Source organism: Microtus pennsylvanicus, chromosome 6 (genome assembly GCF_037038515.1).
Source record: "Microtus pennsylvanicus isolate mMicPen1 chromosome 6, mMicPen1.hap1, whole genome shotgun sequence".
In the NCBI taxonomy this organism is placed as follows: Eukaryota; Metazoa; Chordata; class Mammalia; order Rodentia; family Cricetidae; genus Microtus; species Microtus pennsylvanicus.
The window spans coordinates 87,270,929-87,295,400 of NC_134584.1; the positions used below are offsets into that span (position 1 = coordinate 87,270,929).

Here is a 24,472-nt window from a genome sequence, read left to right on the forward strand (position 1 = left end):
TTCCCTGAAATGGAGGAGGCTAGTCGCAGGAGAGCGAGCCCTTTAATCGGCGACAGGGCTAGGAGGGGAAGTAGAGGAACCACCAGGGTCTCTAATTCTAGAGTACTATGTTCTGCTGTTGAAAAGGAAAAACTACTCTATTGGATTCTGTTGGCAGAAGCACTCATGATCCTGCCCTTGCCTAAATTTTCTGGGCAAGGGCTCTCATCTCACATTTATCTTCAGGTAGGGAAGGGATTAGGTCTTCTGTTCGAATTTACTAGATCATTTTATTTAAAAAGTTATAGCCAGGGGCTGGAGAGTTGACCCAGGGTTAAGAGAATTTGTTTACTCTTCCATAGGACCATGGTTCAAGTGCTATCGTTGCTCACAACTCAGTATTTGGTAGCTCTAGTTCCAGGAGATCCAACTCTTTTGACTTTTACTGCCACCAGACACACATGCCGGCAAAACCTCCACATACATAAAATTCAAAAAGTTAAAAATAGCCTGTAGTATTTTCAGTTCCATGTAAAAGTGTTACAGTATTGAACAATAACAAAGATCAGAGAGTTGCTTGTGTCTCAGGTATAAAATCCACCCCAAACTGCGTGTCCTGCTCTTTATTCACATGTGGGTCAGATGTTGTTTAGGGGAGAAACAGCCATTTCAGTTTTTATTTTTTTCAAGACCGTTTGTTTTTTGATGAAAGGGTTTCATGATGTAGCCCAGACTTTCCTGGTACCAGTGGGTATACTGTTGCCTTACTTCCTATTTCCGCCCCCCTCCTCCCCCAAATCCTGAGATTAGAGTTTTATGGGTCGCCACACCGGGCTGAGAACAGTTTAATTCTTAAGGAGTGTAGTAAGAGCGAAATTAGTTGTGGCTGAGGGATTCCTAGGCCCGTTACATACCCGGAGCTCCCATGCACTTGCAAATTTCTAGCTCCAGCAATAAGATGCAGTCAGGAGGACTGGAGGGCAAATCCAATGGGTACGGGTGCTGGCTACTCTTGCAGAGGACCCAGATTTGATTTCTACATCCATATAGCGGCTCACAAACATCTGTAACTCCCTTTCCAAGGAGGAGCCCAATGTCTTTTTCTGGTCCCCACGGTACTGAACGCACATGGTTCAGGTAAAACACCAATATACATTTAAAAAGAAGAAGAAAAAAAGCTACAGTGAGAAAAAGGAGACAAGACGCTGGGAGGACCTAACGGCTAGAGAGGCTGGGGGGGGGCGGTACTTATTCAGTCACGTGACCGAACATGGCTGTGATCGCTCTTCCAGATCACGTGTGGGTGCTGCGCCTTCCGATTGGCTTGGCCAGGCCAGTTTGAACGGCCTACGGAAGCCGAAGCTATTCATTTCGGCCGCGTTTATTTTATTTTATTTTTTTTATTCCCAGCCTTTGGCTCCCTCCTTCCGCGCGAGCCTCTGGAGAAGCTGCAGCACTTAGGCGCCGCCGCTGCCTCCCAGGGCCTGGTAGGTGGGCCTCTCTCGGCCGGGGCCCCTTGGCTTCAGCTCTCCTCGAACCTCTGTGGGTTCTGGGCCTGCGCCGCGCGCCGCCCAGGCGTCGGGGTCGCGCCCGGCTGAGAGGCGGGGAACCGGGTTGGGCCAGCTCGCGAGGCCGGCAGAACGGGCCGGGCGGGGGAGGGGGAACTGAGCCAATCTCAGGGGGTGGGGCCTCGGCGCCCGGGCAGGTTTGGGTGCCACGAGATGCGGGCCAGTGGGGCGGCTGGGGTCGGGTTGGAGGGGCCCTGATTGGGGGAAGTCGTCGGGGGACGTCTCGAGGATCGGGTGTGTGTGGGGATCTGTTTCGGCGGGGTTTGGTTGGGTCTGATTGGGAGAGACAGCCTTGAAAGTTGGGGGCTGGGGGGGACTTGTTAGGTCCTAATAGGGAGGGGCGTCAGACTTAAACCCAGAGGGCTTTGCTGGGTCTGACTGTGAAGCGGTGGTGGGGATCCGTTGAGAGTAGCGCTCCGGGCGAGTGTTTGTGCGGGACTCTTTAGGGGAAGCTTTAGGGATTGGACAGGACAGATGGGGTCTCCGACACGAAGTGGTCGGGGGGCTTAAGGGAACTTGACTGGGGGAGCTGCCTGAGATCCGTCAGCAGGAATTACTGCTGACTGGGGTTGAGAGTGAGAGCGAGAGAGGCTTGGCCAGACCTGATTGGGGCAGGCAGCGGGCACTGGTTCTGGGGGCTTGGGACGGGTTGCGTGGTTTTGACTAGCTCTCGTTCAGAGACCTGTCGGGCATTGCTGGTATTCTGGTTAAGGGGAGTCACTGGGTCGCGTCTAGACAAAAAAAAAGGGGGGGGGCATGTACGTTTGCGGAGCTTGTAGGGCCGGTTTAGGGGAGGTAGCAGGAATGAGAAGGATCTAGGCGCTTAGGGACGTAGAGGAGCTCTGGAACCTAGGAGGTGGCTGGGATCTAGCGGAGCTTGAAGGCTGGATTTTGAGGGAAGGAATCCTCGTGGACTGAGCCTTCACCTGGAAGACCGCTGGGGCAGGGCCCTCGCTCTCGAGTGAGGCGGAAGCCGTAGGGCCCATAACCGGGGGCGGCGGCGGTAGCGGCGCCGCCATGGGAAGAGGGTTCCACGTTAGGCTCGCTGTGGATCCGACGCGCCCCCGCCACCGGCCCTGATGGCCCGCTTTTATATTCCCCCCACTCGCACTCTCGAGCCCGCGAGTGCGTGGCCGAGGATGGCTTAGCTGGCGGGGATCCGAGGCCTCTGCTCCGCGGAGAGCGCTTGCGTCTGCATGCAGCCGCCTATGCCTTGGGGATTCAAGTTGGGTCTCACACAGAACCCCAGCGACCCAGCGCTGACCCAGGCCCCTACCCCTGCAGTTCGCCTTGCGCCATGGACTGGCAGCCAGACGAGCAGGGCCTGCAGCAGGTCTTGCAGCTTCTCAAAGACTCGCAGTCGCCCAACACAGCTACTCAGCGCATTGTGCAGGATGTATCCTTCTTTCCTTCCGGGGCTGATGGAACAGGGCTGGTGTCTGCACCTCGTGAAAGCTAGAGAGGGAGGGACCACTTCTTGATCCCCAGACTCGGCTGCAAGAAAGAACATGACATGAGAATGAGAAAGGCTTAGATCCCTGGGTTCCATTTCCAGAGGTGCATAGAATGATGGGAATGCCTGGTCAGTTCACTGAGCACTTAATCCTGTTAAAAATGATGCTGTTAACTCTCGTTTTATAGATGGGGACCTGGAGGCTTAGAAAGGAGAAATGCCTGGCTAAGCTTCAGCTAGGAACCAGGGTGAGAAGCCCAGCCATCTCAGATTTAGTCCAATTTGCCTCGTCACAATGAGGCTAGATGGGGAGGAACGCTGGAGTTGCAACATGAGTGTGGTTGAAAACTTTTTTTTTTTTGCTGCTTGTTTAACAATATAAGTATCTTGGTTAGTTTTGTTGTCAATTTGATACATCTATGAAAAGGGGATCTTCTACTGAAGAATTAACTCTATCAGAATGGCCTGTGGGAATGGATATAGGGCATTTTCTTGATTGGTCTAGCCCAGCCCGTTGTGGACCTGGGCTGTATAAGAAAGGATTGTGAGTCTGCGAAGGAGCCAATAAGCAACTTTGCACAATGGTTTCTCCTTTGGGACTTCTCTCTCCATGATGAACTAAAACAAACCCTTTATTCCCTGCCTTGGCTCTTGGTCAGTGTTTTATCGCAGCAGCAGAGAAGCAGATTAGAATAATGAGTTCAGAGTTAAATGAAATGGTCATGGTGGCATTAATCACAGTATTCAGGAGGCAGAGGCAAGCGAATCTCGGAGTTTGAGGGCAGCCTGGTCTTATGTAGACCTGTGAACAGTATCAAGTTTCACTTGAAAATGGGACAAGTCCCCCACCTTTTTCTGCAGTGTGGAGGCTGGAACATAAGGGCCTGGGGCATGCTGGCCACTCATTGTCTTCCAGTTGCATCCCTGAGTCCTGCTCCCTGGATTCCCAGTCGTTCTCTCTCCCAAGGCCGGAGACTGAATGGCCTCCCATGTGCAAGGCGTGTGCTTTGCTGTTGAGCTGTGTCCCTGGACTGCTTTTTTGAGTCAGTGTCTCTCTGTATAACAGAATAAGAACTGAATGTGTAGCTCAGGTTAGCCTTCAACTTAGGGTGATCTTTCTGTCTCAGCCCTAGTGCTAGGATTATAGGCATGCCCCACACCCAAGTAGCCTTCCGTTTTGATTGAGAAAAACAGATCAGTGGAGTGCCGAAGTCAGAAGTGAGTAGCAGCTCTCAGTTTAAGAGGAGTAGTCTTTTTGAACGCACTCCTGCTCTGGCAAGGACATGAGGTGGTCAGGAAGCTCAGACATGCATCCTAGTCCATGTGTGACTTGGTCTCCTGAAAAGGCCCTTTGGTGCTATAGTGGTGGTGATTGGTCAGTGTCATCCCAGGAGCTGCTGGCTGCCTAATTGCATTGGTCACTCACTTTCTGAGCTATATAGCACTGAAGGAATATTGCCAAGGAAAGGTTCCTGTCTCTCAAGTTCTTTGTTTGTTAGGTTTTTTTTTTTTCTTTTTGAGCTAAGATCTTGGGATATGGTCCAGGCTGGCCTGGAATTCAAGACCTTGCCTCAGCTTCCCTAGTGTGGGATCACAGGGGTGCCCTGATACAAGTGACTTTCTAAGTCCCTTAACAGCTTGGCAGAAACTTAAACAACTCAACCAGTTTCCCGACTTCAACAACTATCTGATCTTCGTTCTGACCAGACTCAAATCAGAAGGTATGTTCTCTGTCCCTCCATGCCATGCGTGTCTTGCTTCTCCTCACTCCCACAGCCTCTGACCTTAGCACTTTCCCACAGACGAGCCAACCCGCTCTCTCAGTGGCCTCATCCTCAAGAATAATGTGAAGGCGCATTACCAGAGCTTCCCGCCTCCTGTGGCTGACTTCATCAAACAAGAGTGTCTCAACAACATTGGCGATGCCTCCTCTCTCATCCGAGCCACCATTGGTGAGGGGGCTGTGGGGGTCGTCACCAAGGACACACTAAGGGCTTTCTCTGGGACAAGAAGCTATTCAGCATGTTCAGGGTGTTGCTTACTGAATACTCCAGCACCCTCTGTGATGATAGCACTGTTACTACTGCCATCTGACTGGAGAGGAAACTGAGGCACAGAGATGCTAAAGGGACTTGCCTGGCAAGTAACAGCTTGGGAACAAGCCAGGGAGTGCAGGTCAGTCTCCCCCGCCCCGCCCTTTTGTTTTTACTTTTTGAGACAAGGTAGTCCAAGCTGGCCTCAAAGTCTCCAGTCTTCTTCATTCTCCTGAGTGCCTCAGTAACTCGGTGTCCACAGTTTGTGACTTAGTCTCAAACTATGTGCCTAAGGTGCAGCAGTTGCAGTACTTGCTTCCTCTGTACCCCTCAAATGACTCGTGCACTGTGGGAATTAGTTAATGGAGCACCTTGTTGAATCCAGGAAGAAGAGATACCTGAGGACATCATAGCAGGAGGACTAAGATTGACTTAGGCCGTTTTCTTTTCCCTTAGGTGGTTTCTTAGGAGTGTTTCAAAGTTTCTAGTTAAATTTTGTGTGAGTGAGGACACATAAGCTATTCTTGAATCTGGAGGTCAGAGAACACTTTCACCTTCCACCTTATTGAGACGGTCTCTTGTTTTTGCTGCACAGTGTGTTCGAGGCTGTATTGGCACAGTAGCTTCCTGTCCTTTCTTCCATCTCCTCCCGTCTCAGAGTAGAAATGATGGGATTACAGGTGCACACCACTGTATCCAGGTCATGTGGGTCTGGGTCATCAGGCTTGGATAGTGGGCGTTTTTACCTGCCGAGTCGTTTTCCCGGCTTCCAATTTTTTCTTTTTCTTTCTTTCTTTTTTTTTTTTTTTTTTGATTTTTTTTTTGAGACAGGGTTTCTCCATAGCTTTTTGGTTCCTGTCCTGGAACTAGCTCTTGTAGACCAGGCTGGCCTCGAACTCACAGAGATCCGCCTGCCTCTGCCTCCCGAGTGCTGGGATTAAAGGCGTGCGCCACCACCACCCGGCCCAATTTTTTCTTTTCTTTCTTTTCTCTTTTTTTCTTTCTTTGCCATTATCTTTTTGAAATCTGTCTTCTTTCTTATTTGTTGGTTGATGTGCCTGGCAATTAGAGGACAACTTTGGAGGATGTTTCTCTGTTATGTGGACTTATGCTGTCAGCATGTGCTTGTCTCTACTAAGTCAGCTTGTTGACCTTCTAGAGACTGTTTTAAGGAAAAGACAGCTATTTATTTATATCTCAGGTAAGGAAGCCTTAAAAAATACAGGCTGGGCATGGTAGTACACGCCTGCAATTTCAGCACTTACTGGGAGTTTGAGGCCAGCTGGATTTAAATAGTTCTAGGCCAGCCTTAGGTGAGATCCTGTCTCAAAAAAGGAAACAAACAAAAAATAAATAAATAAAATGGCTAGGTATGGTGGCCCATGCCTTTAATTTCAGCACTTGGGAGGTAGTAGCAGATGGGTCTCTGAGTTTGTGGCAAGCCTGATCTGCATAGAGATTTCCAGACCTGCAAAGTCTATACTTGTCAAGATTTTGTTTCTTGTTATTTTCCTTTAGCAATATAGTCCTCCCTCCCTCCCTTTTTACTTTGTGTGGAGGTTGGAGTGGGGTATGTAGTACCACTGCCACTATTCATGTGTGAAGGTCTGAGGACAACTTTGGAGAGCTGCTTTCTCTTACCATGTGGGGCCAGGGATCTCCAAGTCAGGTTGTCAGGCTTGGTGGCAAGCACCTTTATGTGCTCCGCTCTCTCTCTGGCCCTACAGTGTACTTATATAACTAGGTATTATTGACATTGTTACAGGAATTTAAGTCATGTAGAGGTGATCTAAAGTCAATGAGAGATTGGGACTTAGCTCAGTTGATGGAGTGTGCCTGTTATCTACAGGGGGTGTGCATAGTTCTGTTAGTACTGTGCCAGTTCCTGTAATGCACTAGATTTTGGCATCTCTGATGACCTGGAACTGATCCCCCATGGAATAGCTGTACTTGGAAGAGCTTTAGGGTTCTGATGCTTTTTTTGAAACAGGGTTTTGCTACTCAGCTTGGGGTTTCAAACTTGGCATCTCCTTGCCTCAGCCTCCCAGGAGCTAGCATTACAGTTTTCCAACGCTGACCAACGCTGGTACTCTTACTGTTTCCATTGAAGGCTGAGATTCATGTGGAACAAGAGAGGCTTTGGGGTGTGGCCAACAGTGGATGGGGCCGTTCCATCATGGGGTAGCATTCTCATAGTCTACCCAGTTACTTCAGAGAGACTTTTCAATTTTAGAGGTTGGCATCACTTGAGAGTTGGCAGTGGCGGTTTCTGCCCTTGTGAAACACTGCCATCTTGTGTTGATGAGTGGTGTGTGCGTTGGCTGCCGTATCCACTGGCGACTCCATTGCCCTAAGACCTTAGAAGAGCCTTGCTTAGTACCTGTGGATTTCATTATTCTAAATCAGTTTATTGTAATGTGAGCATTAATCCAGCATCAGTATATTTGTTTATTTAAACAAGCATTCTCTTGGTCTGTGTGTGTGCGTACATGCTTACAAGCACGTGGACAGGAGGGGCCAGAGGAGAACATCAGATACCTGTTTTTTTCACTCTGGAATCTGGAGCTAGGCTGGTAGCCAGCAAGCCCCAGAAACCCTCTGTCTCCACTGATTACTGCATTTGGGATTACAGGTGTGTGTCAGCACTCCTGGCTTTTTACCTGGCTGCTGTGAACTAAACTCAGGTCCTTTATACTTACCTGGCAAGCACTTTTACCCACTGAGCCATCTCCACAGTCCCCATGCCTGGATTTCTACTAGTCAGTAGAGCCCTTTCTTCAGATAAAAGAGCTTTCATGACTTGGCTGTTTGGTCCCACCATCTTCCTGCCCACAGCCTCTCTCTCTTCACCTTGGTGTTTCTTCTGTTACTACACCAGGCCTGCCATACTCTAGCCGAGACACCTTTGCCTCAGGTGACTGGAGGCTGCCTCCTGTTCATCTGTTTTAACTTCCTTCAGGTCTTTGCGTACATGTCAAGATGTCACCTGACCACTATTTTACAGTTGCTCCTCTCTAGCCTCACCTGTTGACACAGGCCTGTAACCAGCCGCTCCAGTGGAGGCAAGGGGGTTTGCAATTTCAGGTCTTGTCTTGGCAGCTGGTAACCTTAACTCAAAAAGTTAAAATAAAAAATTTTAAAAGTAGGGTTGGGTATTTAACTCAACAACAAAATGCTTGCCCAATGTGCGCAGGGCCCTGGGTTCAGTCCTCAGAATTATGAAATAAAAATAATTGCAAAACAGTTTGCTCTCTTCTCAGCCCTTGGCTTGTGTCCACCCAGATCTTTGGCTTATGTATCTTCGCCCCACACGTTCCCTCCATTTCTGAGAGTGGTAGTTTTGGGCAGATCCTACAACCTAGAACAGGGCTAGCTCAGAGGATGTGTGCTGAATAATCAAGCACTGCCTGAAGGGCTGCCACTCTGCAGTAGAGTGCTTACTTGGCGTTCGTGAGGTACCCTAAATCAGGCTGCCATGCAGGACTTGCATGGGAAAGAAGGGAGCTAGTGAGCCTGTTCCTTGGTGGGGAAGTTGGTGGGACCGCTAGACCCTTGCCCAGCCTGAGCAGCCTCCTTTCCCTGGCTGCCCCAGGCATTCTCATCACCACCATCGCTTCCAAGGGTGAGCTGCAGATGTGGCCCGAGCTGCTGCCCCAGCTGTGTAACCTGCTCAACTCAGAGGATTATAATACCTGTGAGGTAGGCTACAAGCAGGCCATGGCCTGGCCCAAGCAGGGGCTGGAGCTTGGAGTAGGACCCCCGCCATCTCTGCCTCTCTGCCTAGGGGGCCTTTGGAGCCCTGCAGAAGATCTGTGAAGACTCCTCTGAGCTTCTGGATAGTGATGCTCTCAACAGGCCCCTGAACATCATGATCCCTAAGTTCCTGCAGTTTTTCAAGCATTGCAGCCCCAAGATCCGGTAAGTGAAGTTCCCCAGGGAAGAGGGGTCTTAGAGTTGGCAGGCAGGTGCAGTTCAGAAGTGATCCGTGCCTTTACTGATTACCAGGTCCCATGCCATTGCCTGTGTGAACCAGTTCATCATGGACCGGGCCCAAGCATTAATGGACAACATCGACACCTTCATCGAGGTGGGTCACTAGACTCGGGTGGATAGGGAGAGGCTGAGGGCCCTCGGGCAGCTGACCTTGTTCTTTCTCACAGCACCTGTTTGCCTTGGCTGTGGATGACGACCCTGAGGTGAGGAAGAACGTGTGCCGCGCCCTAGTGATGCTTCTGGAAGTGCGGATCGACAGGCTCATCCCTCACATGCACAGCATCATTCAGGTACACATGGCCACCGCCGGGCTGGTGGGTGGCTGGAGGGGTTGGGGACGCCCCTGCAGTTGGGCTGGGTCTCAGCCTCTCCCTATTGCCCCAGTACATGCTGCAGAGGACCCAAGACCATGATGAGAACGTGGCACTGGAGGCCTGTGAGTTCTGGCTGACGCTGGCCGAGCAGCCCATCTGCAAGGAAGTCCTGGCCTCCCATCTGGTCCAGTGAGTGCGCTAGCCCCATGCCAGCACCTGCAGCCCTCCCTGCACCTGTACCTCCCCTAAATGCTTCTGCTTACCACAGCTCACGCAGTCCGTGCCAGTTTACTTTGTTTGTTTTTGATTTTTGATTTTTCGAGACAGGGTTTCTCTGTAGCTTTGGAGCCTGTCCCAGAATTAGCTCTTGTAGACCAGGCTGGCCTCAAACTCACCGAGATCCGCCTGCCTCTGCCTCCTGAGTGCTGGGATTAAAGGCATGCGCCATTACTGCCTGACTGTCAGTTTACTTTGAATCTTGTGTATATTAATTTTTTTTTTTTGAGACTGTAACTTAAATGGCTTAAAAAATTAAGTAACAGAAACCAAATAGGGTGGCTCATACCCATCACTTGGGAGGCTAAGGTAGGATATTAGCACAAATTTTTGAGGCTGGATAGGGCTACATAATAAGTTTTAGGCCAGTTCTGGGTTATATAATGAGACCTTCCCTCAAACAAAACAAAAAAAACAAAAGCTAGTAGGCAAAAAGATGAGAAAACAATTCTCCAGCAAATCAAGGCCTCAGCCTGGCCAGACCCAGGTGCTCAGGACGAGAAAGCCATCCACTTCTGCTGTCCTGGCTTCCCTTTCTGGCATGACCTTCCTGCATAGGTAATGCTGTGGTGCTGGCGTTACTTTTGTGTGTTGTTGTTTTTGTAGACAGAGTTCTCCGTGTATGGTTGTCCTGGAACTCTCTCAGTAGACCAGGCTGGCCTCAAGCTTAGAGATCTGCCTGCCGCTTTCTGTGCTGGGAGTAAAGGTGTGTGCCACTCCGCTTGACAAGCTCTGGCGTTCTTCAGTTTAGGAGTTCAGAGACTTGAGTGATATTTAAGTAACAGGAGCTTAATCACCTTTTTGGGGTTTTGAGACAAGTGGGATGGATGGGACTTGAGATCTAACTCCCTCAGACTCTGAAGTCCTAGTGGTAGAGCCATGTGAACCATGCTGTTTAGAGCCCCTTCCTTTGCTTTGGTCAATCTGGATCACTTGCCTTTGAAATTATAACAAGTAGGTGTTGTGGCTGGAGGGACAAGAGGACTTTCAGCAGAGAGGGGCAGGACAGCTGAGTCTGTTTTTATGCCTAAGGTTATTGTGCTCCAGAGTGTGTAACTATTTTCCTTGCTTGTTCCTGCCATGGGCCTAGCAGCTTCGTCTCTGCAGTGCCCAGATACTGGGTCAGATGTTTGTGCTTTGTGTATTGCTGGAGTACAGCATTTTCAAGATTTTCAGGATTCTGGCATTCATTGTGTTTGGGTCAAGGGCTGTTTGGTGGTATTTGCCACTAAGATGGAGCAGCTGCGTGTGGCAGTAAACACTTGTAATCTCAGTGTTTGGAGGTTGAGGTAAAAAGTTCATGATGTCCTTTTCTTAAAAATGCGTATTGGTGTTCTGCCTGCATGTTCGTCTGTGCATCTGTGTGTGTGGTGCTCACAGAGGCCAGAATGTTTGATTCCCTGGGGCTAGAGTTAGAACAGCTGATGGTCTTAGCGACTGAGCTCTCTCTAGTCCCAGTGGCTACTTAGATCCTGTTTCAAAAGAGAGGGGGAAATTATGTCTCTTCATGATGGTGACTGAAAATGTTGTTAGTTCCCTGAAGGGGAGTGGACAGACAGGACACAGGGACATGGGAGTGCTGAACAGTCTGTCCCTCGCTCAGCTCTCCACCATTCCTGCTTCCTCTGCAGGATGGCAATTCAGCCAGAGTCCCTGCATTCTTTTTTCTTAAATAATTTATTTATCTTATGGTAAATGTTATGGTTTTGGTCCCTGGTCCCTTTAAGAGACAAGCCACGCCCACTCCCTCCCCCATCCGCTGAGCAGGCTGATCTTCAGAGCTTCCGGCCTGAGCTCGTTCTCTTTTCCCTCTTCCTCTCGGAGAGGCAGCTTTGCTTCTGCCTCTCTCCCCCCCTTCTCTGTCTCTTTCTCCTCTTCTCTCTCTCTGCCCCCCCTTCCCGCTTCCCCCTCTAAAACCCCCTGAATAAATATTCAGCCTCATTCTGCATGTCCTGTCTATCCATGTCTCTGTCTCCTGCCCGCCTGCCATGTGTCTCCCTGCCTGGGACCAGCAGTTGCTCAGGGACCAGCAGCCATCTCTGCCTGGGACTGGCTGCTCCCAGAGCCTGCTGCCTGCCACCACATGGCCCACCACCACTGCTCGGGCAACCTCTCTGGGACTGGCTGCTCCAGGGCCCGCTGCCTGCCGCCACATGGCCCGCTACCACCATTTGGGACCTACAGCATTTCTGCTGCCTACTGCCGCCGGGGATCTTGCAGCATTTTTAAGAAAATTATAAAATTCATTGGTGTGAAGGTATCAGATCACCTGGAACTAGAGTTACAGACAGTTTTGAGCTGCCATGTGGTTGCTGGGAATTGAACCCAGGTCTTCTGGAAGAGCAGCCAATGCTCTTAACCACTGAGCCATCTCTCCAGCCCCCTGCATTCTTTTTAGTTTTTCAAGACAGGGTTTTGCTGTAGCTTTGGAGCCTGTCCTGGAACTAACTCTTGTAGACCAGGCTGGCCTCGAATTCACAGAGATCCACCTGCCTCAGCCTCCCAAGTGTTAGAATTAAAGGCATGTGCTACCACTGCCTGACCCTCGGCATTCTTACCAACAGTCTCTCTCCCTGCAGGTTGATTCCTATCCTCGTGAATGGGATGAAGTACTCTGAAATTGACATCATCTTACTTAAGGTCAGCTGGGAGTGGCCACAGTTGGCTGTGGGTGGCCAAGAGCATGGGTGTTGGGTTGGAGTCTCCAGCCAGTGCTGAGAAATCTTCCTGGGCTGGTCCCTAGGGGGACGTGGAGGAGGACGAGGCAGTACCTGACAGCGAGCAGGATATCAAGCCCCGTTTCCACAAGTCACGCACAGTGACACTGCCCCACGAGGCTGAGCGGCCTGATGGCTCTGAGGATGCGGAGGATGATGATGATGACGATGCTTTGTCGGATTGGAATCTGAGTAGGTAGTAGGCCAGCTCTGCAGGGAGAGGGTGAGACGCTGGTGCAGAGCAGTTTGTGAAGAACTGGTGGTGACACTTGGTCCCAGGGCTGAGATAAAAGGACTGAATACCTACTCCACAGGCCTCTCACCCTGAGTCCCATTGTCCCCCTTCAGGGAAATGCTCCGCAGCTGCACTGGACGTCCTTGCTAATGTCTTCCGGGAGGAACTGCTGCCCCACCTACTTCCCCTGCTCAAGGGCCTCCTGTTCCACCCTGAGTGGGTGGTCAAGGAGTCAGGGATCCTGGTGCTGGGTGCCATTGCTGAGGGTGAGTCCCCAACACGTGATCGACATCTGCCTGGGCTGACCTGATGAATGCAACTCCACAACACAGGCTGGGCCTCTTCATCCTTCCATTCTTTTTCTTTATTATTTATTTACTTACTTACTTACTTACTACTTACTTACTTACTACTTACTTACTTATTTATTTATTTAAGATTTCTGCCTCCTCCCTGCCACCGCCTCCCATTTCCCTCCCCCTCCCCCGATCAAGTCCCCCTCCCTCATCAGCCCAAAGAGCAATCAGGGTTCCCTGACCTGTGGGAAGTCCAAGGACCACCCACCTCCATCCAGGTCTAGTAAGGTGAGCATCCAAACTGCCTAGGCTCCCCCAAAGCCAGTACATGCAGTAGGATCAAAAACCCATTGCCATTGTTCTTGAGTTCTCAGTAGTCCTTCCTCATTGTCCGCTATGTTCAGCAAGTCCGGTTTTATCCCCTGCTTTTTCAGACCCGGGCCAGCTGGCCTTAATGGGTTCCCAATAGAACATCCCATTGTCTCACTCAGTGTGTGGGTGCACCCCTCGCGGTCCTGAGTTCCTTGCTCGTGCTCTCTCTCCTTCTGCTCCTGATTTGGACCTTGAGATTTCTGTCCGGTGCTCCAATGTGGGTCTCTGTCTCTGTCTCCTTTCATCGCCTGATGAAGGTTAATATTCAGGAGGATGCCTATATGTTTTTCTTTGGGTTCACCTTCATATTTAGCTTCTCTAGGATCGCGAATTATAGGCTCAATGTCCTTTATTTATGGCTAGAAACCAAATATGAGTGAATACATCCCATGTTCCTCTTTTTGGGTCTGGCTTACCTCACTCAGGATAGTGTTTTCTATTTCCATCCATTTGTATGCAAAATTCAAGAAGTCCTTGTTTTTTACTGCTGAGTAGTACTCTAATATGTATATAGTCCATACTTTCTTCATCCATTCTTCCATTGAAGGGCATCTAGGTTGTTTCCAGGTTCTGGCTATTACAAACAATGCTGCTATGAACATAGTTGAGCATATACTTTTGTTGTATGATAGGGCCTCTCTTGGGTATATTCCCAAGAGTGGTATTGCTGGGTCCAGGGGTAGGTTGATCCCGAATTTCCTGAGAAACCACCACACTGCTTTTCAGAGTGGTTGCACAAGTTTGCATTCCCACCAGCAATGGATGAGTGTACCCCTTTCTCCACAACCTCTCCAGCAAAGGCTATCATTGGTGTTTTTTATTTTAGCCATTCTGACAGGTGTAAGATGATATCTTAAAGTTGTCTTGATTTGCATTTCCCTGATTGCTAACATCCTTCCATTCTTTATTGGTTTTCAGTACAAGGTTTCTCTGTGTGTGGACCAATCTGGCCACCAGCTCAGAGATCAGCCTGCTTCCTCATTCTTTCCAAAGAGCTTTGTTATTTGTCTCCTCCTTGCTTGACCTGAAAGACACACCCTCATCCCCCCCCCCACCACCCCTGTCCCCCACCCCCCAGCAAATTCTCAACACAGCAGCCCTCTTCCTGGTTCTCACAAGCAAGTGATTGCAATGCTCCAAGCATTGGGCAGCAGCTGTAGTGCCCACTAGTCCTTCCTCGATACCCATACCACTGGGGTACCCTTCGCATCAGAGTCTGCAAGGGAACTTCATCCATATAGCCAGGGCCAGGCCTAGGCTTCATACACTAGCAAATTGAGCTACACAAGCTGATGCCACTTTCCTCGTCTTCAGTTTAGGTCTGGACTCTTGCTGTGTGCTAGGCTGCCCCCTAGAATTAGAAGTGCCTCGTTTTGGAGACCCCTTAAATTTAACCCAGTATAAACGAGCACAGTTGTGACCTGTGCTCACAGACTGGAGGAGCATGATTGCCAGTGTAGTCTACACAGGAAGTCAGACAGGCTAGGGAGACATCCGAACAACACATAGTGTGCCTGCAAGTTGGCGCAGCTCTGGACTTTCCTTCCACAAGACAGGGTGTGGACTGTGACCATTTTTTGGCCCATGTGTGACCATCTCACCACCCAGAATTGTCACCCAAATTCCAGCCATTAGGCAGTAAGAGCTTTCAGTCTGGAGAGCCTTTAATGCCTATGAGTGAGGCCTGGGATGCAGTCTATTAGTACAACACTTGTCTGGATTTTGAAAGACTCAGGGTCTATCTAAAAATGGTTTCCTGACTTCTGCTTACTAGGTGACTGACATCTCAGATATCATGCAACATGTGTGCATGGTTATTTTGTTTGTTTGTCTTTTGGTTTTTTGAGACAGTTTCTCTGTGTATCTCTGGCTGTCCTGGAACTCACTCTGTAGACTCTGTAGACCAGGCTGGCCTCAAACTCACAGAGATCCACCTGCCTCTGCTTCCCTGAGTGCTGGGGTTAAAAGCGTGGGCCACCACCACCTGGCTTATGTTTTGTTCTTTGAGACAGAGTCTTGTTCTGCTATGATTCTCCTGCTTCAGGCTTCCTAGTGTTGGGATTGCAGGCATGTTTCACCACACCTGGCAAGTCTTGGAGATCTGGCAGTCCTGCCTCAGCTTTCAGAGTACAGGGAGTGTCACCTGTGGATGTTGAGAAAACCTTGTTAGGTGTATTGTGTTCTGTAGATCAGTGAGGACGATCTAGAGAAGTTGATACCAACGTGTGCTTAAAGCACTCAGGCAGGCAGATCGCTTTAGTTCAAGGCCAGCTGGTCTAAACATCAAGTTCCAGTAAAGTCAGGACAAAAAAGTGGGGGAAGGGAAGCTAGTGCTTGAGGCCCAAGTTTTTTTGTATTTCTTTGTTTTGTTTTTGTGGGGTTTTTTTTGTTGTTGTTGTTTTTGTTTGTTTGGTTTTTGTTTTTTCAGAACAGGGTTTCTCTGTAGCTTTGGAGCCTGTCCTGGAACTATTTCTTTTAGACCAGGCTGGCCTGCTTCTGCCTCCCAAGTGCTGGGATTAAAGGCATGCGCCACCACCGCCCAACAGGCCAGGGTTTCTCTGAGTAGTTTTGGAGCCTCTCATGGGGAAAAAAAAGAATGAGGGCTGGGGAGATGGGTGGCTCAGTGGTTGAGAGTGCTCATGACCGCCCCGAGGACCTGAGACTCATTCCTAGCACCACCTGGCCTCTCACAACTGCTTATAACTCCAGGCCTTGGGCCACTGGCACACTCTTCTGCCCTTGTGGGTGCCTCACACCAACACACCCCTCACACAAAAGTAAATCAAAAGAAAAAGAAGAGAAACACAGAGGAAGAAGGTTCCAAGTTGGGAATCACTTCCTGTCCATCTGGGTCTTTGCTGTCTCATGAAGTCTAACTCACTAAAGAATCCTGCACATTTTGATTAGTCTTGTGTTTTTTTGAAGACTGGGGTTGGGGGTCCTTTCTCCATGATGTACTAGTCTTGAACCTGTGGCATGCCTCCTGCCTTGTTCTAAGTACTGGCATTGTTGGTTTGAGCTACTGCCCAGTCAGAATTTGAACCACCTTCAGCTCCAGTATATCTGCTCTGTCTCCTCTTGCTCCTGTCTTTCATGGTCTCTGAAACGCCACCAAGCCTCAGCTTTCCCACCTATTATGTTTGGTTGGATATGCCTAAGCCCCAGCCTTCTCTTACTGCAGGCTGTATGCAGGGAATGGTGCCCTATCTACCTGAGCTGATCCCACACCTCATCCAGTGCCTGTCAGACAAGAAGGCCCTGGTACGCTCCATTGCCTGCTGGACACTGAGCCGCTATGCCCACTGGGTAGTCAGCCAGCCACCGGACATGCACCTCAAGCCTCTGATGACAGAGCTGCTCAAGCGTATCCTGGATGGCAACAAGAGGGTGCAGGAGGCAGCCTGCAGGTAAGCCTTGACCCTTGATCCCTGACCTCTGTCCCTCCAGTGGTTCCTCACCCTGGGAAATGATGATGCCTGTGACTGCTGACAAGACTCTGATCTCTGTCGTATTCGTACTGGCTGATCCCATGTACATCCTCCCCGGCTGCCTGTGGTGCAGTTCTGTCTGCTAAGTCCATTAAGCTTTTTCCTTCCTCTTGCATTCACCAGTGCCTTTGCTACCTTGGAGGAGGAGGCATGCACGGAGCTGGTCCCCTACCTCAGCTATATCCTCGACACTCTTGTTTTTGCCTTTGGCAAATACCAGCATAAGAATCTGCTCATCCTCTACGATGCCATTGGCACCCTGGCCGACTCTGTGGGCCACCACCTTAATCAGCCGGTGAGTCCCTAGAGACCCTCTGTGTCCTATCCTTGTGGCCCTGGGCATCTGGTGTCTTGTGTTTTTACCCTGTGATATGATATGTCACATATCAGGGACATGACCACGGCCTTGACAGGCAGACTTCCCTGCCTCTAGTGCGAGAGATGGACAGTAATGAGGCAGTGTGGCCAGTGCTGTGATCTGGGAGTGCATGGGCTGTGGGAAGCAGGAGGCCCCACCCAGGTTTCCGTGAGTGGGAGGAAGGGACAGATGAGAAACATCAGAAGGGCTTACAGATTTTGAACTATGGCCAGGAGCCTGGATGTCATCCTTTAAGGGACAGCGTTGACTGAGTTAGACTGCCACACCTATCCAGGAAACCCAACTTGCTATTCCTTCTCCAGGAATATATTCAGAAGCTGATGCCTCCACTGATCCAGAAGTGGAATGAGCTCAAGGATGAAGACAAGGACCTTTTCCCCCTGCTGGAGGTGAGTGGGCTTAGGTCCTTCTGCAGAGCCCTTCCATCTGGCCAGAGCTCACCCTTGCCCTTTTCCCTGCCAGTGTCTGTCATCTGTGGCCACTGCCCTGCAGAGTGGCTTCCTGCCCTACTGTGAGCCTGTCTACCAGCGCTGTGTTACTCTGGTGCAGAAGACACTGGCCCAGGCCATGGTGAGCACCCTGGGCCCCCTGCACACTTGCTTTACTGCCCAGGCCCTAGCCTATCTCCCTCACCTACCCCTTTGTATCCAGATGTACACACAACACCCCGAACAGTACGAGGCCCCTGACAAGGACTTCATGATCGTTGCATTGGACCTGCTTAGTGGTTTGGCTGAGGGCCTGGGTGGCCATGTGGAACAGCTGGTAGCCCGAAGTAACATCATGACATTGCTCTTCCAATGTATGCAGGTGAGTGGGTACCCTACATAGGCCACACCTAAAAGCCCAAGGGAACTTTTTATAGGCCATAATAGTTACATAGCAGCTGCCATAGTTGACCCTTAGGGGGCGGGGTCCAGGTCCTGATTGTGCCCAGGGAACATCAAAGAAATGGAGCCCTTAAGAAATAAAATTTCATGGGCTAGAGAAATGACTCCACAGTTGAAGGCACTTGTTTCTCTTGCAGATGACCTGGGGTTGGTTCCTAGCACCCACATGGTGGCTCACAACCATCTGTTATTCCTGATCTAAGGCATCGATTGCCCTCTTCTAGTCTTTGTGGTCACTAGGCGCACACATGGTACACAGACATGCATACAGGCAAAACTCTAATCATACACTTAAGATGAAAGTCAATATTTTTTCCTTTTAAAGACTAGGCATGGTATTACATGACTTGAAATCGAGTGCTCAGGAATCAGAGACTTGTGGGTCTCTGAATTTTAGGCCAGTCAGGGCTACATAGTGAAACCTTGTCTCCAAAATAAAATAATCAGTTCTGTGCCGTTAAAATGGCTCAGCAGGTAGGGATGTCTACCGCCACGTCTATGACAACCTGGCCAGAGAACTCCAGGACCCACGTGAATTAAAGAGTGAACCAACTCCTGCAAGTTGACCTCTGACCTCCACATGTCTGTCATGGCACTTTTACCTACTCATGCATACACACAAAAATTAAACAAATACAAATTTTAAGGGTGTATAAATATGATGAGCTTCACAAACTATCTCAAAAAAACAAAGTGGAAGGCTTGGGATGGTCAGTGGTAGAGCTCTTGCCTACCATCTGTAAGGCTCTAGCAACCTCCAACACTAACGTAAATAAAAACAATAAATGGTGGGAGGTTCCTCAGGAATGACACCTGGTTTTTGCCTATCCTCCCATCTACAGGTGTTCACTCATACCCTGTTCACACAGAGATAGAATAAAATTCTTGTCAGGAAATGTAGTGCAGGTTGATCTCAAAAATAAAGTTTAACTATTGGGCAGTGGTGGTGCACCCCTTTAATCCCAACTAGAGCTATGTAGTGAGACCATGTCTCCAAAGTATATATGTATGTATGTATGGGCTAGAGAGATGGCTTGGTCAGTAAAGTGCTTGTTGGACAAGAATAGAAACCTGTGTTTGATTTCCATCACCCATGGGGGCAGGGGCTGAAGTGGTGGCTTAGGTTAAGGGTACTTGCTGCTCTTTCAGAGAACCTAAGTTTGGTACCCAAATCAGGTAGCTGACAATGACAAGTGCCTGCAACTCCAGCTCTTCAGGGATCTGAGTCCCACGCTAGCCTCCAAGGACACCTGTACAGCTCTCTTCCCCGAATATACACACAAAGATAAAATAATAGGTGCGGCTGCACAAGGGGACCTGTAATCCCAACTGGGAAAATGGAGACAGGAGGATCCCTGAAATTCTCTGGCCAGCTTGTCTACTTGAGTTTTTTGAGCTTAGGTTTGGAAAGAAATTATGTTTCGAAAATAAGGTTGGGTAGCAACGGAGGAAGATGACCTCATGCACATGGACACTGGTGCCACATACAGTAGTCAGCCTTGTTTGTGCAACAGACCCTGTCTCAAGAAAGAAAATTTAGGGGTCTATTTAATATATCTGTTAATTTGTGGTTTGAGGGCTGGGGATGGAACAGGGTTTTGGAGCATTTTAAGTAAATGCTCACCAATGAACTTCACTGCCAGGTCCTGGCAACAGGCTATAGTATAGTAGGAGACAGCTAAACAGGGTAGGGGACAGACCTGTACCTCTGCCAGTGTTCATGGTCAGGATGTGCTCTAGGGACTGTGCCGCCTCAGCTGGCTTGGCTGGAAGGAGTGGGAGCCCTGTCATTTTGCCACCTCTCCCAACTCCAGGATTCCATGCCTGAGGTCCGGCAGAGCTCCTTCGCCCTTCTGGGAGACCTTACCAAAGCCTGCTTTATCCACGTCAAGCCCTGTATCGGTAGGCTACCCCATTTCCCTATCCTATGACCCCAGTCTTGGCCTCCAGTGATGGAGGTATGCCCTGGGAGGCCAATGACTGGACTGGGATGTATTCATACTGTCTGATGGGCTGCCGATCCAGTTCTGGGAATGTGGCCTCATTGGCCTTTCTGCTCAGTCTTTTATTTTCCTGCTCTTCTCTTCCGTTAGCTGAGTTCATGCCTATCCTGGGCACCAACCTGAACCCTGAATTCATCTCTGTCTGCAACAATGCCACCTGGGCCATTGGGGAGATCTGCATGCAGATGGGTGAGTGCCCTAAAAGTAGCAGACTTCCTCTTCATTGCTCTGTTTCTATCTTGGGGGCCAGACCTTGATTCTGACAGGCCAGGGACAAGAACATGTTTTGATTTCCCTGACAGGTGAAATCAAAGAACTAAAACACCATTACCATTTATGAGGTGGGGTATATGGTCTGTTCCTGCTGGACCTTCTCATGTAATTGTCTTCCTGAAAAACCCAGTGGGATCAGTTAGGTGACTTGGGCCTCCTCACCTGTGGGTAGTGACTTGAGAGTCCTTTGGGTGGGTCTGTTGTGGCTGTGGACTCGACTGGGAGCATCCCGAGGAGGTTCTTTGTGCTCTCAGGCTTTGTGGTACACCAGTCTGCATGGAACTGGGGACATGGACTGAGGTCAGCAGTACCCAGCTGACCTTCTGTGGGTGGAGTGGGCCATGCAGGGCTCTAAATGGCTGGTCCCTAGGGGCAGAGATGCAGCCCTATGTGCAGATGGTCCTCAACAATCTGGTGGAGATCATTAACAGGCCCAACACACCCAAGACACTACTGGAAAACACAGGTGAGTATCAGGCTTGGGCTGAGAGGGGAGAGTTCCAGGAAGGGTGTCAGCACCTGGAATGGGATTCTGGGAGGAACCCAAGAAAGAATACTGGCTTTAGATTATATGGGAAGAGACCTAGGCTGGGTGGGAAGGACACCCGAATGGGCCAAACTCAAAAGGCCCAGGATAACCACAGGGTCGTTCAGTTGGGGCCTGTGGGGCGGGGCTCGGTGCCTCCTGTCAGAGGCCCCGCCACGTACCGTCCCGGGGCCACTCGGGGTTGCAGGTCGCCTGACGAGTCCCTCTGCCATTCCAGCCATCACCATCGGCCGCCTGGGCTACGTGTGCCCACAGGAGGTGGCACCCATGCTGCAGCAGTTCATCCGGCCTTGGTGTGTGCCTGCCTGGGTGGGGCCTGCTGGGGGTGGGCAGAACAGCTGTGCTCCCCAGCGCCACCCCCATGGATGCATGTGGGAGACCTCTACCTACGGATACCCCCCTCCCTGTTCCCTCCAGCCATCCTTCATCTATGCTTGTTTAGCCCCAAGTCCATCCACTGACCTGCTGCCCTCCTCCATGGCCAGGTGCACGTCCCTTAGGAACATCCGGGACAACGAGGAGAAGGATTCTGCCTTCCGAGGCATCTGCATGATGATTGGTGTCAATCCTGGGGGTGTTGTGCAGGTCCGCGCAGCGGGGCACAGAGGGCAGGGCGGGGGCTGGCTTGGGCAGCCCCTCACATGGGATCCGTCATATTTCAGGACTTTATTTTCTTCTGCGATGCTGTAGCCTCCTGGGTGAGCCCGAAGGATGACCTTCGGGACATGTTTTATAAGGTAAGGCTCCTGTTGGTCCATGGGAGTCCCGGGGAGTAGACACCATCGGCTTGTTCCAGCCCATAGTCAATCCTGCCTCTCTGCAGATCCTCCATGGCTTCAAAGACCAAGTCGGGGAGGAAAACTGGCAACAGTTCTCAGAGCAGTTTCCACCACTGCTCAAGGAGAGGCTAGCAGCCTTCTATGGGGTCTAGGTGAACGTGGAGACCACCAGGTGAGCGGGTCTTTCAGTATTCAGGCTTATTACAAAGTGAAAAGGATGAAGGCCCTGACCCTCCCTCTCCCCTGCAGGTTTCTGTCTGCGTCATCGTCGGAGGGTGTGCTGGGGAATGTGCTGCTTCCAGAAGTCACTGTGCCCTGGTCCAGGGGGGTTAGGGAGGAGTGAGTGGGACCTAAATCCAGATGCTGCCTAGCTGTGCATCTGTCCATCTGTCGGTCCACTTGCCCCACCAGGCCTGACGAGTGGGCAGGTGGGTGGGGACTCCATGCTCATCCTACAGATAGGGAGGGGGGTGGGACTTCTTGGTGGGCAAGAGTTCTCTGGGCTCTAATCTGGGTCATCTCAGGCAGCCCATTTGGGTCAGCCATGTGGGAGGGAGGAATCCTAAGGCCTACCGAATCCGGTGTCAGATAAGGCAAGGGAATTACAGGTGGGGAGGGGGGTTCCTTGTAGAGAAGCATACACTCACATGTACACATGTGGACACACGCATGTGCGGGCACCGCAGCCAGCTAGGCTGAGCCAGCCGCCCCACCATTTCCTCGACTGCATGGAGACAGTAGAATTAGTGAACCCCCAAATTATGCCTATGGCCTTCTGTGTACCTTGCATCTAGAGTATAAGAAGCTTCTGCTGTTTTGCCGGAATTGGCAGTGATTGGGAGGGCTGGGAGGTTTGGGGGGACCTCAGCTGGGCCCTCAGGGCCAAGGGAGGAGGGCGGTCACTTTGGGACTGACCTCTCAGCACTTGCACACTTTGAACCTGCTCCACACACTTCCTGCCAGCTTCACGGCAGCCTCTGTTAGTGTGTCCCCATCTTTGTGACATCCCAGCCAGCGGCAGAGTGGGGACCATTGGAGCAGCTGGGACTGGCTTGAGGCTACCCTCTACACTTTTCCTGTGCTCCAAAGGCATTGAAAGCACGGGCCTGGACTAGTTTTCCTTAAGAGAGCTTAAGGGCAGCCAGAGCTGCCAGCATGATTACCTGGGCCTCTCTTGAAACAGCTTCAAGGATAGTCCAGTTCTCCGCTCCTGAGAACTCCCTTCTCAAGAGCTGGGGCAACAGCGTGTGATTGGTGAGGACAAAGGACAAAGGTTTACTGGGTCCAGCAAGATCTGAAGGCTTGGGGGAGCAGGGTATACCCAGGGCCTCCTACTTTGTTCCTTTTGGGACTTAATGCTCATCACAGTGTCCACTGGACTCAGAATTCTCCCCCCCCCACCAGATTGGTATACTGACTCCAAAAATCCTTGAAGAAATTGGTGGGGGAATGCCATCAAGGTGGGAGGGGCTTCCTGAGAGGAGGGGGGCATGAATATTTCCAAATTGGCTGTGGAAATCAGCCTTGCAGATCCCTGAATGTTTTTCCTCCATTCCCTTCCTTGCTTCCTACTACTTTGGGAGCCCATTATATTTTGGGCTTTGACCAGAGTTCTGCATCTTAGGACCTGCTCCATCATCCCTCTAAGGACCTGTTATCCCATCTAGGCCATGTGTCTTCTCTTAAGCAGGGTCAGGCCCTGCCTCTATTCCCAGGGACACTTAGTGCACATTCCATAACTCAGCTAGTGGTCCCTATCCCCTCCAGCCTCAAACTTGAGCAGGTCTCTGGAAGCCATTTGTAGGGGAAAAAAATTTTTTTAAAGAAAAATACCATTAGCTTTCTGGTAATTCCACTTCTTTGGAGCATCCTCTGCTGGGTCTTGGGGTGTATTGATGGATTGACTATCTGATGGAGTTGTGACCCCCTCTGCCCAAGGTGGGAGTTCCAACTGTCTTCAGGAGAGGGGAGCCCAATTCTTGTGTTTTCCTTTTTTTTTTTAATTTTATTATTTTTTTAAAAAATTATTTAATTTTTTAATTTATTTTTTAGTTGGTTTTTGCACAATGAAGTTTCAGTTTCTTAACCTTCCTTGCCCAGGGCTGCGGACACAGACTGACCTTGATCTGCAGCTCCTTCCCCAGCCCCCCATTTTCCTGAGTCTTTTTACCATTCCCCTGTGGGCTCCCAGGTCTATCCATCTGTAACTGTGCTGTGCTGGGGACTGGCGCCTAGGTGGCGTGAGCTTCCACTTGTGTAGAACTTTGTTGAGTAAAGGTCAGTTTCTTGTGAAAGTCTTGGTGTCTGGTTTCCTGGTCCTTGACTTGGGTGGTGGAGTGGTGTGGAGGTGGGCTTTTCTGTGGCTCCAGTGCTATGGGAGTGCTGACAGAATCCGCCGGCTCCGAGGAACGAGGCAGAGAAGATAGAGCAGGAGCAGGACACCTGGTGTTCTCTCCAGTACGCAGGGTGAGCTGAGATGCACAGCTGCTCCTGGTGGGCTGCCTGATTAAGGCAGGAGGATAGCAAATTTGAAATCAGTCTGGGTTGATTGAGACATTGATTCAAAAAAGGGAGCTATAATTCCATTCATAAAATCAAACTGAGAAGGCTAGTAGCTAGCTTAGATTGATACATAAAGTCTTACTTTTAATTCCCAGAACTTGAAAAGTAAAATTGAGGGTCCAAGGAGACCTATTTTCATCTTTGTTATGTGGGAAGGTGAGTGTGAAAGAGGTGTGCACAGAAATTGTGCAAGCTGTTTTCCAAGATTAATGTATGGCAGCCTTTCATTGGTTTGTTGAACATAATTGTAAGGCCTTATAACAGACACAACTTTAGGTCACTGGGCAGGCTAGAAATTCTTGGAAATATTAAATA

The 24,472-nt window shown here is 50.2% G+C and overlaps 1 protein-coding gene and 2 non-coding genes across 7 annotated transcripts; all 3 read left to right on the top strand.

The window, feature by feature from the left end:
* Positions 1 to 1,328: 1,328 nt before the first annotated feature.
* Tnpo2 (transportin 2) lies at positions 1,329 to 23,889 on the top strand. 5 transcript variants are annotated; one of them, XM_075976748.1, is made up of 25 exons: positions 1,329 to 1,466; positions 2,832 to 2,943; positions 4,646 to 4,721; positions 4,803 to 4,952; positions 8,626 to 8,732; positions 8,818 to 8,951; positions 9,039 to 9,120; positions 9,194 to 9,316; positions 9,411 to 9,529; positions 12,196 to 12,256; positions 12,360 to 12,525; positions 12,682 to 12,834; positions 16,418 to 16,643; positions 16,848 to 17,019; positions 17,406 to 17,492; positions 17,566 to 17,673; positions 17,755 to 17,913; positions 19,808 to 19,895; positions 20,087 to 20,185; positions 20,640 to 20,735; positions 21,004 to 21,109; positions 21,302 to 21,401; positions 21,479 to 21,553; positions 21,640 to 21,767; positions 21,845 to 23,889. In XM_075976748.1, exons 2-24 carry the CDS (start codon positions 2,845 to 2,847, stop codon positions 21,745 to 21,747), a joined length of 2,694 nt encoding a protein of 897 aa, XP_075832863.1. In that variant the 5' UTR covers positions 1,329 to 1,466; positions 2,832 to 2,844; the 3' UTR covers positions 21,748 to 21,767; positions 21,845 to 23,889. The 5 variants fall into 5 exon arrangements, with proteins under 5 accessions (XP_075832863.1, XP_075832865.1, XP_075832862.1 ...); XM_075976750.1 differs by having other exon boundaries at positions 21,034 to 21,109; XM_075976747.1 differs by lacking the exon at positions 1,329 to 1,466 and adding an exon at positions 1,553 to 1,781.
* Positions 16,697 to 16,766, top strand: LOC142853228 (small nucleolar RNA SNORD41). The gene has a single exon (XR_012911146.1). It is a non-coding gene; the product is annotated as a small nucleolar RNA SNORD41 (small nucleolar RNA).
* On the top strand, positions 19,935 to 20,011 carry LOC142853245 (small nucleolar RNA ZL2). Its single transcript, XR_012911163.1, has one exon. It is a non-coding gene; the product is annotated as a small nucleolar RNA ZL2 (small nucleolar RNA).
* Positions 23,890 to 24,472: the final 583 nt, after the last annotated feature.

Excerpts from the sequence above, each read along its gene's own strand:
- Tnpo2 (XM_075976751.1), top strand. The coding sequence starts at position 2,845 with ATGGACTGGCAGCCAGACGAGCAGGGCCTGCAGCAGGTCTTGCAGCTT. Across the intron at positions 9,317-9,410 it reads ACATGCACAGCATCATTCAG|TACATGCTGCAGAGGACCCA; the intron begins GTACACATGGCC and ends CTATTGCCCCAG. Across the intron at positions 21,742-21,844 it reads GGCTAGCAGCCTTCTATGGG|GTTTCTGTCTGCGTCATCGT; the intron begins GTCTAGGTGAAC and ends TCTCCCCTGCAG.